A 17,052-nucleotide genomic window follows, 5' to 3' on the forward strand; every position below is an offset into this window, starting at 1 on the left:
CCAAAATCCAATGAACTCCTTCGCCTGTGCCGAACAACCGCTCACGAATAACCTCAAGCACCTCCATCGCGTCTCAGCTTGGGACCAACGATGACCCTTACGCCCTGCTTTCTCTTCTTCTGCCGGGGCTTCGATACACCTCCACCAACCAACTCTTTATTGTCACCTTCACCGTCGCCTTCAGCGTTGTCTCCATCCTCGTCGTTAGAGTTCTTGCGTTTCTTCGAAGCTTTCTTCTCCTTGGCCTCCTCAATGCTCTCCTTCTTGCTCTCCAGAGCCTTGCGAGCACGCCTCTCCATGAAGCCGTTAGGGTCGATCTTGGCCTTGTCACTTGGCCAGTTGTATCTGCGCTGGATGCTCGTCTCCGGGATAGAGTGCTCAACAAGAAACTCCTTTTCGAAGCAGACACCGGCCTCTTGTTTCTTGTTCAATCGGCGAAGTAAGGCTTTCGAATCCCATAGTCTCTGAGTGTTGTGGTTCCAGTCTGCGCTAGTGGTCTCGAATAACAGGATCGCAATGTTAGAGAATCCTCGGTCCTCGTATGCGACAGCGAATTCCACAGCTTTTGCGCAACTGTTGGTAGCTGAGAGGAAGGGGCTCGGTTCACGACAGTTCCCGCGTAGATGCTTCCTCAAGTGGATGTGGAGGAAGATTGGGTCGCTTCCCCCTCCCAGCCGAGACTTGATGCCTTGGTGAGGTTGCCCGCCATGGACTGTTCGGTAAAGTTGCTCCGGGCGCTCATCTCCACCCACGGTAGACACCTTTTGTGTGATTGAAAGTAGGGCGGTGCCATTCACGCAACCGGTGTTTCGAGATTGCTGAATGATGTCCAGATATCCGGGAAATTGATTTCTGAGAACTGAGACGTAGTCAGGAAGGACTCGAAGAACCCAGGGAATGTTGTGGGTCGTGTTTTTCGTGAGCCAGGCTTTGACGTTGCTGGAGTCGTTGTCAGCGATCTTCTCACTTGTGAGCTTATATCGCGCCACCATAAGCTCTTTGCTGGGGACATAAGCCATTCTTGGGGATGGCAGGAGCTTCTTGCAGCTCACGAAGCTCAAATTTGAGAAATTGCTTGCAAATTTTGAACGATATATAGCAGTGGATATTCTGTGTAAAAAAGTACGGTAAAGATGAAGCTCGGTAGGTGAATGAAGATAGAATCGTGGAAAAGGCGCGATGCTACTGTGGCGTTCTTTTCTAGTGAGGTTGAAATTGGAAAAAGAGGAAAATTATGAGTTGAGAGAACTCATGAAGAGGTTTTATAGAGCCTCGAGTGAGTTCTGAGTCTTTCTGTGGAGGAAGGAAGCGAGGGTGGGAGGGGATAAGAAGAAGGAGTTGACTTCGTGAGGTGCTCTTTCCCCTCAGAAGGATGTTTGAAAGAATCAAATTCTCATATTCTCCTCGTGGAAGGGCCGTATGGGACGGCGGTGCTTGCCTGGTGGTTCTGCGCAGATGTTATGCACCTGAAATGTCACCTCAAGCAGACGCTATACTAACTCTTCATCAACCAGTTTGTGGTTTCGTCCTCTGAGCCAAGACGCTCAATCGATGAAAAGAGATCTCCATGAATTAATCACACTGCCGCGATTCTTGTGAGTGATGGAAACTCTCTGGAAGTAGCTACCTTCGTCATCATGGATGGCCCTTTCGACAAAGAGCGTATCTGGAGATGGGCTACGATGCTACGGAAATTGGATAAGAAAAGTTGAACTGTTGAGACGGCCCTATGCTTCAATTAAGGATCGTTCAAAGGTCGGCTGTCTGCAAGATGAAAGTTGAGAATACATTTTGGGACCTGGTGCCGGGTACCCGATCGCCCGCCCGCCCGTCTTTCTCAAGGGTTCAAAATAGCGCGGAAAAGGAGGCTACTTGGTTCACTTTCGAGTCTTATATTTCTCATGTTCTATGACATAAACCTAAACTCAAGATATCTAGGCAAACGCCGAACGGCTCTCATCCCAGTCGGGTCTCAAAGACTTGCTGTCGAAGCTCATATCGAAGCTAGAAGTATGGACGTAATCCGCCTGCCACTCAACATTCAGCGCAACACCCTCCGCAGCCTGACTCCAAACAGTGACAGCAATCGTGTTGTCTCCGTTGTAGTTGAGAATACCAGTCGGAACAGGGAACTGGACCTGGTTGCCGATGTACGGGTTGAAGCGACCGTACTGGTATCCGTTGACGAATAGAAGTGCGCGAAGGCGGTTCGTATCATCGGTGGCTGCAGTAAGGCGGAACGAGATGGAAACATCGAGACCAGCGGGGACGTCGAGCGGGACGACGGTACGGAAGACACGGATGCCGGCATCAGGAACGGAGAGAGATCCGTTGGCGGAGTCAAAGGACTCCCAGTCTGCGTCGGGGTAGCCGGGGAGATGGGCTCCAACGCGCTCGGCGTACAGACCGCCCTCGTTGATGGGACCGCGAACGGGGTCAATGAGGTCGTTGCGACCAGCGGTGCCGGCGATCTTCCACTCGGAGAACTTGTAGTTCGCGGCGTCGGGGCCGAGGAGGGTCGCGTTGGTGATTCCGCGGGGTGCGAGGGCCGCCTCACGCAGGTCGTGGCCCGAGTTATCCATGATGACGACCAGGACGTTGTCGCCGGTCTTTGACAGAGTCGCATTCTCAAAGGAGAAAGAGCTGGCGTCTGCGCCAAGGTAGGAGAGGCCGAGGTAGGAGCCGACGTACTCGGAGTTGAGCCAGACGGAATAGCCGAAGGCCAGACCGCCGGTGACGTTAAGGAAGACGCCGGTAGGGGCGGATTCGGCAGCCGGGAAAGTTGCACGGTAGATGTGGTTTCCGACGTGGATGTCGTACTCGTCTACGTAGAGGACAGGGTTGTTGGAGGCGGGCTTGACGGTGTTGGAGGTGTTGGTCTTGGTGGCGGCTGGGAGTTTGTTAGATTATTTTTTCTGTATAATGATGCAACAAGATATTGTAGGTGTCACTTACCAACCCAGCTGTCAGAGGTGGCTTCGTAATCGGTAGCGATCTCAGGCAAGCTGTCGTGAACCTTCCAGGGGCCGAGCGCGGGGACCTCAAACTTGGCAGGCCCCTCAATCTTTGCGGTGAAAACATTACCCTCTCTCGAAAGGAGCTCGAGCTTCTTGCCATTCCAGGTGATGCCACAGATGGACTCAGAGGCAAAGACGGTGATGGTGGTCTCCTGATCGGCATCTCCTGAGAGCGCCAGGCTGCGGCCAGTCTCGTTGAAGGCAGCGTGACGGACGAGGTAAGGTCCCTGGACGAAGACTGCACAGGGTTGTCAGTAAAGGTTGTATCAGATGTGTCGACGAACAAACTCACCAGTCTTGTTGGCCGGCGCAAAGGGGTCGTTGTCAAGCACGGGAACCCAGAAGAGGTACGCGGCGCTGCGGTCGAGAAGGACAGCGCGGGACCCATCTCCGAGGTCGACGAGCGTGATGCCCTTCTTCTGCGTGTACGCGATGGTGACGTTGCTCTCGCCGGGGTACACGTTGAAGTCGGCGACGTTGCCGTCACCAACGAGCTTGGCAGAGTTGACGCCCGTGACAGTGAACTCGCCAGCCTCGCCCTCGGGAAGCCAAAGGGCAATGACCTCCTGGCCGTCGAGAATGGTGTAGCTGAGAACCTCAGCGGTGGAGTAGAGAAGCGTCTTCTCGCCAAATCTGAAGTCGGTGACGAGGACCTTGGCTTGGTGGCCGTTGATGGCGATCGAGCTGCCGTGCTGGGGGATGGTGACTTTGGTCAAGTCAGCGTTTGATCCACAGAATGTGATTTCAGGTAGATGGAAGACTTACGGGCACCCTGAGAGGTGTTGACAGAGAGCTTGAAAGCCTCATTGGTGTTGGAAGGGGAGTAAGCATGACGGGCAACATAGAAGGCTGCGTTGTTGTCGACATTGCGGAGCTCAGACACGGTGATGGCCGAGTTGGTGGTGTAGCCAGTCCCCTGGGACAGGTCAGAACCTCACTTTTCTAGCATCACTGGTCCACTTACGTTTCCGACTCTCTCAGTCTTTGTCAGATCCTTGGCCACTACGAACATGTTAGAATTCATTTCGCCTCCCTCAAGGGTGAATGCTCTACGAACCTCTGGTGAAGAGAGTCAAAAGCTTTGTCTCGTGGAACTTGCTGCCGATGATTCTGTTTTCGGAAACCGGAGAAGAGTAGTCGTAACTCGAAGCTGACCCGTTCAGTTAGCACGACTCGATCTCACATATACACGTAAGATAGCGACGTGGACTTACCAACAACGGGACAAGCGAGCCAGCCCCAGTTGGTTCCACCAAACATCATGTAGAGGGAGATGGCAGTGACTCTCTGGTAGATGAGGTCGCGGTAGAAGATATTGGCAAAGTCGGCACCAATGTCGCTGGGGCAGCCGCCCTCGGGTCCGCCCCAGGGGTTGTAGGAACCACCCTGGAACTCGGGAAGGAAGTTGGGTTGCGACCTGCAAGATGATCAGAATTCTGATTTGAGCGCGTCTCAAGGTGAAGTACTTACGGCGACTGAACCGTGAAGTAAGAGTAGTAGTCTTGAGTTAGCTGCGAATTGGATGGTTAGCAAGGTACAGCAGTTGTGGTGATTCCGAGTTACTCACGTAGGGGATATAGGCTCCGTTTGTGCCGGTGCACTCGCTCAAGTTGCAGCTCCAGCACGAAGGGTAGCTGTCGACACCGACGACATCGACGTTTCCAGTAGCATTGGAAAAGTCTTTGGACCAGGAAAAGCCGCGCTGAGCAGTGTCAGAAAGTGGGAGTACACGATTATTCGAACAGATACACTTACCATGTTGGGCGCGTTGTGAGAGAGAGGCACGTCGATTCCATTCTCCCGGGCGCTGTCCTGGAGAAGCTGCATGTAGTTGGCGATGGGCGGGTTCAAGACCCTCTTAGGAATGTCCTTCCACTGCCCGTTGAGCTCGTTCTCGATCTGTGTTCCCACTTAGTCAATGCGCTCTCGTAAGGTCTTGGAGAGCATCGCGTACCTGGAACATGATGACATTTCCGCCGTTGGTGATCAGATGGGGCTTGATGATCTTGGAAATCTCTGACCAGAAGGGGGTCCACGCCGCAGTGTATCTCTCATCGTCGTTTCTCAGAAAACCGTAGGCGCCAGTGGTGGCCCAGAGAGGGAAGCCGCCGGCGTTGGTCTCGGCGTTGACGTAGGGTCCAGGTCTGATGATGAGGTAGATGCCGAGCTCCTTGGCGACGGTCATGATGGAGGTGAAGTTGTGAGCGCCGGTGTCAAAGTCCAAGACACCGGGCGTGGGGTTGTGGTAGCCCCAGTGGTTGTAGATGGAGAAGGCATTGAAGCTGTCGTCTGTATGTTAGCCATGAAATGAACTCTTCTACTCCAGAGATTGTATCTTACCCAGCCGCCTTGACCTTCTCGAGGAGATCTCGCCAAAGTTCGGGACTTTACGATATGTCAGTAAGCTCAGCACACTGCAGATGATGTTGAATTGGATCACGAACACAGGGATACGCCAGTAGTGGAACTGCACTTGTTAGCGAGACGATCTCAACATGCCATAGGGGGAGATTGGTTGCCATACCTCGCCAGAGAAAACGAAGAGTCTCTCTCCGTTCACGATGTAGCTGTGGTGATCCCTACATGGAGTTCGGTCAGTATAAACCCCAAAATCGTACCTGTGAATAAACTACGGGAACTTGCCATTGGACGACTTCATTGAGACCATTGTCGTGAATCGGCCAGTCAACATCTTGAGCTATGGTGCTCTGCGTACCGCAAAGCGATGCGGCAAGCCAAAGAAGGCCGCCGGCTTTCAGACCAAACCTCATCGTGGCGTTTTTTTGACTATGGCTGAAACTTGACAGATGCAACACGATAGCCGAACAAAAGGTTAAAAAAGCCAACAGCCAATCGAGAAACCGCGCGCGCAAGAGGAAGCCATCGCGTCTTCTTTAAAGGGCATCCTACTACCCTGCCAGTTCCCTGCCCACACCGGCCCCCCGGTCCCATCCGTTGTACCCCGGCACAGCGTAGCATCCGGACAAACGTGCTCGGTGTTGATCGAACCGACAACTGCGGGGAATCATGAGGGGGGAACCGGGGGGCAAAGAACTGGAGAAAGACGATTTAGACGATCAACCACCCCGGCTGCAACCCCCGCGATTCCTGTAGCCGCAGCAATCACTGACCCAAGGCACCTAGGATTGGTGAGCCTGATGTCATTGAATGCTTGGGGACTTTGCAGTAGCGTCTTGAAATTTTCGACGAGCCAATTTTAAGCGATCTTTTCACCGACGGGCATGGCTCCCGTTGTGCGCTGGACTGGATGACTGGTTGGATTAGCGTGCTCTCGTGAGAGAACTGTGCCTTGGCAGCCAACACGGCCGGATATTACGTCGCAACATCATGGGCCGACGGCCACTTTTTATGTCAATTCGGTAGGATCCGATCATCCGAGGTATGGAATAGAAGCAAAACATGCTTAAAGGTGCCTGCCTGGGTGACATCAGAAACTGATTGATCTCTCAATGAGGAGTATGTTGGCAGTGACCGTCTGAACTTCTGAAGATGCTGGGTCTTAGTTCGGGCCGATCTGCCCTTGCGCGACATGCCGGACGAACACTCATCCATGATACAATCCATGGTTGTTTTTAGCAAGACAATACATTTGACTTTGGCAGATTCCGGTGGGATCCTTTTACCCATGAGTTGTCTACTGCGCGTTAGTTCAAACGGTTCATGCAGTCAACTCGCATTACTCCAATGCAGTAGTGGCACAATAGCCCACAGAGTCAAAGGTCGGCCGACACTGCATCCCTAGAGTCTCCAAATAACATCACGCAACGACCCCTCATTATATTGGAGATCTCGTGCGGAGATTTGGGGCGGTCATGTCTCCGTATACAGAAAGTAGTGGCCGAGTTGCCGACGTGTTGCAGCATTGGTTTTCTTGAAATGCTCTCAATGTTTAGTAAAGCTTGGATAATCAAGGAGATCATTCGCTCAAGGGATTGATTGCAGTTGCAACTGAGTACCTATGGAAGTTGCAGCTGAATTTCTAGTCTCAATCAATGCCCGAAGCTTCCCAAGTACCTAATCGTAGTGACTCTCTCCACACCATTCACTTTGCCCCTTCCCGTGAGTCTGTTGAGAATGGAAAGAGACACTAGCACGCAGGAGTTGCGACTGCATACACAGTCCTGCACCCTATTCTGTTACACACATCAGCCTCTTCACACTCAAAGTCGACGGACGCAGTTGTGAGAATAGGACAGCCGCAAGACTTTGTGATGAACGACGTGGTAGTACATTGCGCGACGAAGCAGCTCTTGCAGATGGTACCGGTAGAGGTGATCTTGGGACAGTTGAGGGATGAGCAGGGCGCCGTGGTCGTTCTCGTGATGGTCTGAGTGACGAGTGCAGTGATGGTTGAGACTTCTCGCAACGTCGTCGTCGTCGGACTCGTCACTACAGCAGTCGCCGTCGTCGTGGCGGTAGTCGTGGTTTCTCGAGTCTCAGTTCTCGTGACCGTGACCGTTCTGGCTCGGTCTATCGTCGATGGAGTCAGCGTGATGACTTGACCGGATGCTTCCCTGGACCAGTTAGTCAGCAAAGCCCGCGATATACGGTACATGTGAGATCTAACCAAGCTGCCCAGCTAAGGACTACGCTAAAGAGGCGAAGCAAATGCATCTTTCAGTACTAGCTGTCCAGTGGAGGAGTTGAGGAAAGATGTCAGGCTGGAGTTGAAGCTTAGCGCCGGCTATACGAGTGGCTTCAGATCTTCGACAAGACTATGAACATAGATTGGCATTGGTGGAATATTCGTCTTTCTTATAGTTGAAGTCAACCTAGAGGGCAAGTAGGCCTTCACGAACATGCTTACCCTCAACGTTCCCCGGGTCGTATCAGGTGCTTTGCCTGCTCGTGTTAGCCATACTTATCCGGCTTCGGGACTTCTGGAACATACAATACAGCCTCGATTGACTTGAGCTACGAACCGAGCTGAATACAGGCAGCCTATAGGAAAGAAGAAGTGGAATTAAATCCTGTAGCCGAGTGTGCATTTGCTTCCAGCCGGTATAGCTGCATGGCGGCTGAACATAGTATTGCTCCCATGAAGGTGAATGCAACAGCGCAGATCCAATCAGAGCCGTCGTCCGAATTCCAACTTGCCGGATCTGGCAATTCGGAGGCAAGGGGCAGTGCGTGCAGATCGCCTCAACAAACCACCCTTTCTACGTTGGCGAGGTTGCGCCCTGTTGTAAGCCCCATCGGACGAACCGTGGTGCTATCTCAAGTGTAATAGTGCACAAACACAAACGCATTGCTTGACATTTCTGGGTTGGTCACCTAACCACGATTTATCTTCCCCGAGAGATGAGCAGTGAGCTCGAAGCTGTGCAGTATTGGCGCGACATTTCGAAGGGCAGTTCACAAGTTTGTGCGGAGGCTCTGAAGCAAGGGCAATACAACTATAATTCAATTGCTAATTGTGGTATATATAAATGGCTTATTCGAAATTCAGCCGGCACTTTGGCCAGCTTAGCATCTCCAGGAGGTGATCTGGTTCTCGTACTCGACGGTGCGAGGGTCGTCGGGAAGAGCGACGGCCAGGTTGTAGTTGTAAGAAGAGGTCAGGCCACGGTCATCGCCCTTGTTGTTGCAGCCCTTGTACCTTTGGTGAATTGTTAGTATGTCTTGTTTGAGGAGTTCAGACTTATTATCTAAAGATTACTTACTTGTAGAACTGGCACTTGCCACCGGTGTTGGTGGAGAGGGAAGAGACCTGGTCGTTGAAGCGGTCGCTGATCACGGTGGAGTTGGCGGCCTGGAAGTTGAAGTAGGAGACTTCAAGTCCAAGTCAGCACTTGTTCATCTCATTACAGTCGTAGAGTACTGTTACTTACCACAGTCACCGGGGCTGGCACCGAAGACGAGGCAGTCCCCGCGGAAACCCTGCTTCTGTTAGTACTGCTTCCCAACCGGCTAAGTCGTCTCTCGGAACTTACAGCATCGGTGCACTGAAGCACAAAGATGGTCTCGGGGTTGGTCTCGTTGCGGTTGGGGTCGGGCTCGCCGTCCTGGCGGGTCTGGAGCTTCTTGGGGGCCAGGACCTCGGTGTTGAGGAACTTCTCGTAGGCGGCAGAGTTGACAATGTCGTTGCCAATTTTGATGTTGAGGTCGGAGCCGGTGTTGCGCTGCACAAGGGGCTTGCTGACGGCGGCGGCGGAGACGGCGGTGGCCGCGAGAACGAGGGTGGTGAAGCTCTTCATCTTGGATGGAGTTTTGTTTGTTGTTGGAAGCGAACGTGTGTAAGTTTGTTGTTGTAAGGAATGGACTTGTTGGACGACTTGCGTTGGCTACGGGGAAACTTCAACGTCAAGCACGCCGGCCGGAGTGAAGTGAGCCGGCTTTATTTATCTTGACATACTGTAGGACCGGATGTCCCGCAGTAACCAAGAGACAAAGTTTTGATCATAATAACCGCATACAACCTCATCCCAGCCTGCCCCGCGAGCGCTGATGCATTCGGATTCGGTGATATTGCTTTGTGGGTCTATACCGATGCTCTGATCATCTATTCTCGTGGCACAAACGGCCGCCGGAGGCATTCGAGTGGGGGAAAAAGGACAGTTCTTGTTGGACCGAGTGTTCCGTCAGGACCGTTACGGCGTCCGTTGACGATTTAGACTTCGGAGAGTTAATATCGAGATGGGGCTCATCAGCGTCGCCAACTGCCGACATCCATGACAAGGTTTGGAGTTGCAAAATGAAAAGAGTGGAAATCTCATGGCTACAAAGGGGACGAACAGTCTGGGGCGAACCTGTTCGACGACTCAGTGGGCTTCTTTACTCCGTTCATCTTACGCAGTAGAGTGGTCTATATGCGCTGGCTCTGAGGTTGGCTTATTTGAATTAGGTTTTCGTCTGAACTAAGTCAACTGACTCGAAGATCGGACGGTTCAATAAGGATTCTCCCGCAACGTGAACCTAGAAAGGGGCCTGACTGCGAGGATGTTCATAATTCCGCACACAAGTCTCAGTCTTGGCTTTGGTCGTTTGGCCCCATTTTCTTCCATCACACTTATCCGTATGGATACACTAGGAAGGAAAAGAATGCCTCAAATCGCGGGGAGAGGAAGGAAGTAGCGTCCGTGGATCTCGATGGACACTAAGAAAAGTCTCCTAGGCTGGTGATCGTGGATCGTACTGCATGCACTAACCTAACGGGAAGAGTATCAACCAGACAGACGTTTCAAGGATATGTTCCCTTGACTTTGAACCGCAGTCCAACTGCCAATCTGGGCAGTCACTTTCGATTCGGCATGGGTCTACCGCTCCGATAGACTTTCGTATTCAATGACCTTTTGCGTTCCGCGGGGGTGCCCGCCCGCCCGCCCGCACTGTTCTTCGTTTGCCGGCCTTGACGCGGCGGAAAAGTTGCCCAAACACGTCCCCGACAACGGTTCAACCGCCGTTCAAGCACTTCTTGGCAACTCGGGGGTTGCGGGACCATAGTCTATCATTAGCACACTGACCACTCGGAGGATTCGACTTGTAGTTGTCTCTCCCACGTTTGCATCCGTACTTTACAGTGATCGGAATGATTTTTGGTTGTTGACATCCCGACCGCTCATCAATCAAAGACCCTGATGGTTTGAGCTATTGGGTCGCTGCGCATTGAATGTGTAGACCAAAGTCTCCGTATTCTGTTTGTTGCCTGTTCCCTTTCGGACTTTGCTCCGTTGGCTCTCATCTTTAATCATACGCCACTCAATTGCCGCATTGTGTAGGCAGATGCCCAACCGCCTAAAGTTGTACGAATACTCGCGCAAGGGGGACGACATTGAGGTTGGATTTATTCCAACCTGGCCCACCATTTAGGGTATTGTCGAATCTTGGCCTCCTTGAAGCCAACAGAAATTATAGCTGGGTACCTGATGTACGGAGTAGTCCATGTTCCCGCCGGGCTGTAGCTGAGACCACCAGCTCTTTTCAATTTCTAGCGGGCCTTCCCCAGGTGCTTTTCTCTTTTCTATCCACATCACCTTTCCGTCCCTGCAACACAGTCCTATTGCTCTTCTATAGAAGTCCATTTGTGGTTTCAATAGTATATGAGTTTTGAGGTTTATCTGACTCATAGGCAAAAACTTGGCTGCCTCGAGCCATCTCTTGACTATCAACAACCGCACACGCGACGACGTCGCAAACTTGTCAACGTACTCTAGGTCAAATGAGAAGCCCAACGCATATCCAAAGCTCTTGTAAAGGCGTACAAATCAGTTCCTATTGTTTCGATAATTCACCCGTAAGGCTCCGTGGCGTTGCTGCTGGGGCCGTGGTAAGGAAAGCTGTCATTTTTTAGTGGCCCGCTGGTTCAGGAGAGTCGGAAGAGTTGGAGGTTGAGTTTCTTCTTAAGAACAGCCATCGCGGCGATCTAACTTCTTGAGACTCGGGATAGGACCTATGCAGCTTAGGAAGAGAAGGACAAAGACGAGGACTGCCAGTGAAAAGCAATGAGCAGGAGTTTCATTCACCCAGCTTAGTCTGTCCAAAGTCATCTTGAACTTTAAAGGATTCCAGCCGAGTCCCAATTAGGAAACACGTACTGCAACTCATCTGATTGGTTGTCAGGATCGCCTCACAGAGCACAGAAACCTACGATTGGCTCGTCTCATCAAAGGAATGTGATCCTTGTTTCCCTTAGATCCTCGGGATCCTCCGCATCAACTTCATGAAAGAAGCCCGTTATCTCATCTAGGTAGTCAGAGGAAACCTCATCTTTAAGATATTCTCAAAAATCCATACCGTCTTCAGACTTCCGGCTTTCAAAACTCCTGCTTAGTTCTGCTGATGTTGATGTCCATGTCCTATCTTACCTTGCAACATTGTTTCCACCACGTTGAACTGCAGTAGTCACCGATATCATGGGTACCAAGACGAGATCACTCGAGCCTACGTTCGTGGTTCAGAGCTTCCAAGGCGCGCGTTCTCAGCTTCAATTAGAATCGCGGCCGGTGTCGAGAGCTTCGTCTCAAAGTACCGAGAAGGGCGAAACAAAGGCGTAAGTAGCATGTGAGAGACTTGTTCGTTGGGTTAGAGGTGTCCAGGGTCCATTGGAGCCAACATCGTTGGTACAAGTGTCTGGAGGAGATCGACCAAGGAAAAGCACGTGGCTTCATAGCAGGGGAACGGGATCATCTACCGTTCATCTATGGAACAATAACTAATCACTTCGGGTCTTAGAACTCCATCAAATGGCCAGCTTCACGTCTTCTCGCTTTCGAACCGACCCAAGCAGAGCCGTGCGAGCGCGCCCAAGACCCGGAATGGGTGTAAAGAATGCAGGTACGTTTATGTCAACTCTCTTATACTCGTATTTCATTCGTCCCCGTCCTCATTCCTCGCGACCGTTCCCACCCTTGATGAGGAGAATACGGGTCTCACGTGGTATCGCACATGTAGGAGACGCCACATCAAGTGTGACTTGGCCAGACCACACTGCATGAAATGCGTCAAATCAAACCGTATCTGCGAGGGCTACCTCGACTCGGGACTGCGGCTCACGCCACAGAGACACAACCAAGTTCAAATCACTTCCCGTCCAGCCGGCGGCGGCAGCAATGTCGACGGCGGGCAGATCACCCTTACCGCACAGCGCCGGACCCCCGACCACCGTGTCCTCATCACCCCGGGCTACGAGACGGCCCTCTTCCAGAACCAGCGGCAATGGGACTCGTTCCAATCCTTCATCGTGAACCTTGAGCAGGGCGCCACCGTCCTCAAGAACCATGTGGCGGAGATGACGCCGCAGTACGCTAATCACGAGATCGCCATCCGGGAAATCTGCTCCGGCATCGGGGCCCTTGGGAAGGCCTTCCACCCGGTCGTCGGCGACAAGCTCGTCAGCGCAGAGTACCGCGCCGCGCTGGAGCACTACGGCCACGCCGTCAAAGCCGTCTTCAGCGTTAAGGCGACGACGTATACGCTGCCGTATATGGTCCTGACATCGATGCTGTTCACCACGTTTGAGATGATGGCGGGGAACCCGGAGGCTGCGTCGAAGCATCATAACCATGCGGTGGCTATGATGGATCAGTTCATCAGTCTCCGGTTGGAGGAGGATGGCGTGCCGTTTGAACAGGTTCGTCTTTCTGAGCTCGAGTCTGCGCTGTTCGATACCTTGCAAAGACTCGATACGCATCCGTGGGCCCAGGGATTCGGGCCAGAGGGGATTCGCGTCACGGCGCAGGCGCGCAACTTCCCTCACGGGTGCAGACACAGATACAAGATGGAAGACATGCCGTCGAGCCTCACCAACATCACCGAAGCGTCGCGGTGGTGGCATCTAACGCAACACGCCATGATGCACTCTCTCCACGGCCTCAAATCCAAATCCCCCAACAAGCCCTCCGACGACCCTTCCAACGACGCCGCCATCTGGAAAGAGTCAGCCAACCTCCTTCAAACCTGGCATGCCAGCTTCTTCCCCCTCCTCCAAACCTCGCGCCAGCAACGAGACCGCAACCCGCACCGCTGGTTCCAAGCCATGACCCTCGAGTCCCTTTACGTCGAGAATCTGGCCGCCATCTACAAGCGTCACAGGCTCGACGCCAACGTCCTCCCCGCCGTGACGCCGCTGTACCGCGACATGATCGGCCACGCACTGCAGCTGGCGCGGAAGGAGAAGCTCAACGGCCTGGAGACGCTGGTGCTTGAGAATGATCTCATCCGGCCGTTGGCATTCATAGTGTACAAGTCCCGGGCGGACCCTGAGCTTATGAACGGGGTGACGGGCGTTTTACAGGAGTTTGTGGGGGGCGTGGGTATGGCCGAGTCGTTGTTGTACGTGTTTGGGTGCCGGGATAAAAAGATTCCTGTGATAGCGCTTGAGAGGGCTTGGGGATGGTATTTTACGTCGTCAGGAGTCTCTTCTGGGGCGAATTGTCTTGATTACTTGACTTGAGCGAATAAGTCTGTTGTCTCGGTTGTCTAGAGCAAAGCTGTGGCTGTGCTACTTCACTTGATACTAACCTTTTGAAGATGGCAAAGTCCTTCAAGCAAGAGATATTAGAGGAAACAAATCATTGCTAAACTAAGAACTGGATATCATCTCATCGCGCATAACACATAACTCTTCCAGCCCATCATATCTCCCAGCCCAACCCCACTCAGCCCATCACAAACGTCTTCATTTCTCATTCCAAATTCCAGTCCTCCCCCCTTTCCCACTTAATAACACGAAATATGCACAACGTAACGGATCAGAGATTAGGAGACAGTCTCGAGGCTCCGTCTTTCCTAAGGTACTCTCAGGGAAGGTTGTTCATTTTGATGCTGTTCTGCGAAGTCGAGTCCTTGCCGACGTTGTAGTGCTCAGAGCGCTTCGCGTTCTCCTCCATACGGGCAAGTCTCGAGTTACGCTTCTTCTGCTGGCTCTTGCGGTAGAAGAAGAGCGCGGCACCAATCAGCAGACCAACACCAGCGACGGCACCAATGACGATACCGGCAATCGCACCACCGGAAAGCTTCTTGCTTCCGCTGCTACCAGAGCCAGAGCCAGAGTTGGAGGCGGCGTTGGTCGATGAGGCGGAAGGCGAAGCCGTGGCGGCGATGTCGTCCTCGCCAGGCTCGGTGGCGTTGAAGCAGGGGATGCGGGTGTTGAAGTTGGCGGCCTCGACGTAGGTGATGTCGGCGCAGGCGTAGAAGGTCTGGTTGTGGGGCGCGTCCCAGTCGGCGCGGTAGATGATTTGGAGGGTTGCGTTGGAGCCTGCTGCGATGGACGAGGGCGGGTTGGGGACGTCGACGCAGGTGTGGCCTGGGTTCAGGTCCGAGACGGATTGTTCCTCGATGATGGTGGTGAAGTCGCTGTTGGAGGTTGGCTCTTGAGGGGCTTGTTAGTCATGTTGTGATGGGGAATAGGGGGATGTCGTGAGAGTGGAAAGGAGTTGAAGTAGACTAAAGGGCATGTTTGTCGAGTTCATACACTCAGAGTAGGATGGTGAGAGTTTCATAGACATACCGTTCTGATAAGAGATGGAGATCTTGCTGTTGTAGTAATCATCCTGAGCAACGAGAGCGACCTTTCCGCCAACTATTCATCGGTACTCGTCAGTCAAAGTTCTCATATTTTTTTTGCTCTTCGTCAAGACTTCCGTCCCGTGAATTTGACTCACCCAAGGGGAACTGGGTTCTGTTGGCAGCACCAGACTTTGAACCACACGGAGCCTGGTTGTCCATGTCTCCGCTCCAGACTCTGTCAGCCGGCCACATGAAGGCGGCGGGACCCATCTCGTCATCCTGCTTGGTGTGCTGAGCACAGGCGACCGAGGCGAGGCCCAGGGCCAGGAACGTCTTGAGAGAGGCGTGCATTGTTGCCGTGATGTGGGTTTTGGTACCGAGTTCAAGAAAGAAGCTTCTTTGACGGATATGCGGCAAAACACGCGATGCCTTGGACCAACAGAGAGTACGTTACGAGGGAATGCGTACGACGACTGTGGAGGGGGTGGGAAGAATTAAGAATTAAGGGGCGGTTAACTAGCATCCATGGGAACGAACCGGATGGCAACAACGGTCAAGTTATACTACTGCAGGTCTACCTGAGATTTTCTTCTCTTTGTCTTTGCAAGCCGACTGGTTGCATATTGCATGTAACCTGGATGATGGATCTATCTCACATGGTCCTCTTTTCCCCTCTTTGGGATAACCTTACACCAACCACCTCCGCTCGCACATGTCAACGGACAGAAGATGGGCTCACAGAAGTCACGAAGGCGGGATATCCGCTCAGAGAGGGAGGATTCCGCCCAGAAAGCGATGAGGGAAAAAAAAGAAGTCAGGCATGAGTTCAGTTCAGGCTTTCGCCAATAGCGCCCAGACAACCGGCGCCCAGGACATGGCAAGACTTGGCTGGATCCCGTTGGATGGGGTGGGAGGAGGCCATGGCCGCATGGATGAAGGGTGGTGTAGGTGGCGACCACGGAATTCTTTTGCATGGAAAAAAGTCTTGGGAAGTACCACTCAAGTCTTTCATAGATTCTGTTAGTATTTCCGTAGATTGATAACATAAACAGCAGAACTTTTGGAGAGGAGTATGGTCAATAAGGTCTGGTATCTAGATGGATTGATGGCCAAGAATGTGGATGGACAGGGAAGACCGCCGGGCGGCAAAATCTGGGAACGTGAATACGAAGCAGACAGAAATCAATCTCCGCCCCGCCTCTATCGATTTTCTCTCCCTCGCTCGGCCGCCGAAGGGCCCGGATACGTTTCTTTGTCACTTTGTGAGGGGATCAAGTGTCCAGGCAATTACTGTTAGATACCATCGCGACAAGTCCCCTTGGCAAACAATCAGGTTGCAGAGTAGCGTAGGAATGGGTGCGACTCTAGGGTGGTGAGATAGAGGGGAACGAGGGATAAACATGCTTGGGGTTCATTTATCGTGTATGCCATGTACCTCTCAACATGGATACAGTAAGTAAGGACACACACAATCAGAGTTTCGAAAACTCTTTTTTCCCTTCACCAAGAACCGTAAGTAGTTTATCAGATCACTTTGCCCAATTAAATCAAGCCATCCGGCCCGCTTGTGCCTCTTGGCAGCATGGAGCAATATATCCAAACAGGGAATGGTTCACCGGACGTGGATGTCTGCCATTGTCTGGGTGGCACATAGCTGACAATGGTTGGCAAAGATTGTTGGCTGATGGCTGGATGGGCTGTCGTTTAACTGATGTGATTGATAAGATTAGATGCATCCTCAAGATCCGCAGCGCTAGGTACTTTTTACCTTGCCTCACCTTGAATCCACAACTTACTCTCCGTCTCCTCCAGTCTTCTTCTCCTCTTCTGCCCACCCCTGGTTTGGTTCTGGTCTGGGTCCTCCTCCGTTCTCCGCTTCAAAAGGCCGCCCGTCGGTTGTTAACCCTAATTAGCCCGGACGCAGCATGGGTGGACATGGATGAATCCTCGCAGAACGTTGACTCTGTCCGACCTCGCCCGCAGAAAGAGAACGAGAGACCCCAACAAGGATCGCGATTCATCCCACCACTCACGCAGCTCGCGCAAGGAATAAACGCCTCCTCACGCC

The 17,052-nt window shown here is 52.6% G+C and overlaps 7 protein-coding genes across 7 annotated transcripts; 1 reads left to right on the forward strand and 6 right to left on the reverse strand.

Annotated features, from left to right (window-relative positions):
- Positions 1–51: 51 nt before the first annotated feature.
- On the reverse strand, positions 52–1,019 carry BDZ83DRAFT_775258 (uncharacterized protein; the record flags this gene model as incomplete). Its single annotated transcript, XM_060515441.1, has 1 exon — positions 52–1,019. One exon carries the CDS (start codon positions 1,017–1,019, stop codon positions 54–56), a length of 966 nt encoding a protein of 321 aa, XP_060366148.1.
- A 915-nt stretch (positions 1,020–1,934) lies between these two features.
- On the reverse strand, positions 1,935–5,709 carry BDZ83DRAFT_751139 (family 35 glycosyl hydrolase; the record flags this gene model as incomplete). Its single annotated transcript, XM_060514016.1, has 15 exons — positions 1,935–2,890; positions 2,956–3,255; positions 3,310–3,723; positions 3,783–3,933; positions 3,982–4,019; positions 4,075–4,167; positions 4,232–4,434; positions 4,488–4,528; positions 4,585–4,719; positions 4,773–4,916; positions 4,972–5,299; positions 5,358–5,402; positions 5,462–5,484; positions 5,542–5,596; positions 5,651–5,709. 15 exons carry the CDS (start codon positions 5,707–5,709, stop codon positions 1,935–1,937), a joined length of 2,985 nt encoding a protein of 994 aa, XP_060366149.1.
- A 1,416-nt stretch (positions 5,710–7,125) lies between these two features.
- Positions 7,126–7,593, reverse strand: BDZ83DRAFT_729847 (uncharacterized protein; the record flags this gene model as incomplete). Its single annotated transcript, XM_060512828.1, has 1 exon — positions 7,126–7,593. One exon carries the CDS (start codon positions 7,591–7,593, stop codon positions 7,126–7,128), a length of 468 nt encoding a protein of 155 aa, XP_060366150.1.
- A 911-nt stretch (positions 7,594–8,504) lies between these two features.
- Positions 8,505–9,296, reverse strand: BDZ83DRAFT_775266 (uncharacterized protein; the record flags this gene model as incomplete). Its single annotated transcript, XM_060515442.1, has 4 exons — positions 8,972–9,296; positions 8,870–8,918; positions 8,702–8,810; positions 8,505–8,637 (listed from the first exon to the last, which is right to left on the reverse strand). The coding sequence occupies exons 1-4, from the start codon at positions 9,233–9,235 to the stop codon at positions 8,505–8,507; spliced, it is 555 nt and encodes a 184-aa protein (XP_060366151.1). The 5' UTR covers positions 9,236–9,296.
- Positions 9,297–10,783: 1,487 nt separating this feature from the next.
- BDZ83DRAFT_617157 (uncharacterized protein) lies at positions 10,784–11,464 on the reverse strand. Its single transcript, XM_060508010.1, has one exon. The coding sequence runs from the start codon at positions 11,102–11,104 to the stop codon at positions 10,844–10,846; it is 261 nt and encodes an 86-aa protein (XP_060366152.1). The 5' UTR covers positions 11,105–11,464; the 3' UTR covers positions 10,784–10,843.
- A 254-nt stretch (positions 11,465–11,718) lies between these two features.
- BDZ83DRAFT_775277 (uncharacterized protein) lies at positions 11,719–13,929 on the forward strand (the record flags this gene model as incomplete). Its single annotated transcript, XM_060515443.1, has 2 exons — positions 11,719–12,027; positions 12,210–13,929. The coding sequence occupies exons 1-2, from the start codon at positions 11,891–11,893 to the stop codon at positions 13,927–13,929; spliced, it is 1,857 nt and encodes a 618-aa protein (XP_060366153.1). The 5' UTR covers positions 11,719–11,890.
- BDZ83DRAFT_617161 (uncharacterized protein) lies at positions 13,906–15,598 on the reverse strand. The gene is made up of 3 exons (XM_060508011.1): positions 15,140–15,598; positions 14,986–15,057; positions 13,906–14,847 (listed from the first exon to the last, which is right to left on the reverse strand). Exons 1-3 carry the CDS (start codon positions 15,333–15,335, stop codon positions 14,276–14,278), a joined length of 840 nt encoding a protein of 279 aa, XP_060366154.1. The 5' UTR covers positions 15,336–15,598; the 3' UTR covers positions 13,906–14,275.
- Positions 15,599–17,052: the final 1,454 nt, after the last annotated feature.

This window comes from Colletotrichum acutatum (assembly GCF_030867785.1).
Source record: "Colletotrichum acutatum strain CBS 112980 chromosome Unknown BDZ83scaffold_35, whole genome shotgun sequence".
NCBI classification, from domain to species: domain Eukaryota; kingdom Fungi; phylum Ascomycota; class Sordariomycetes; order Glomerellales; family Glomerellaceae; genus Colletotrichum; species Colletotrichum acutatum.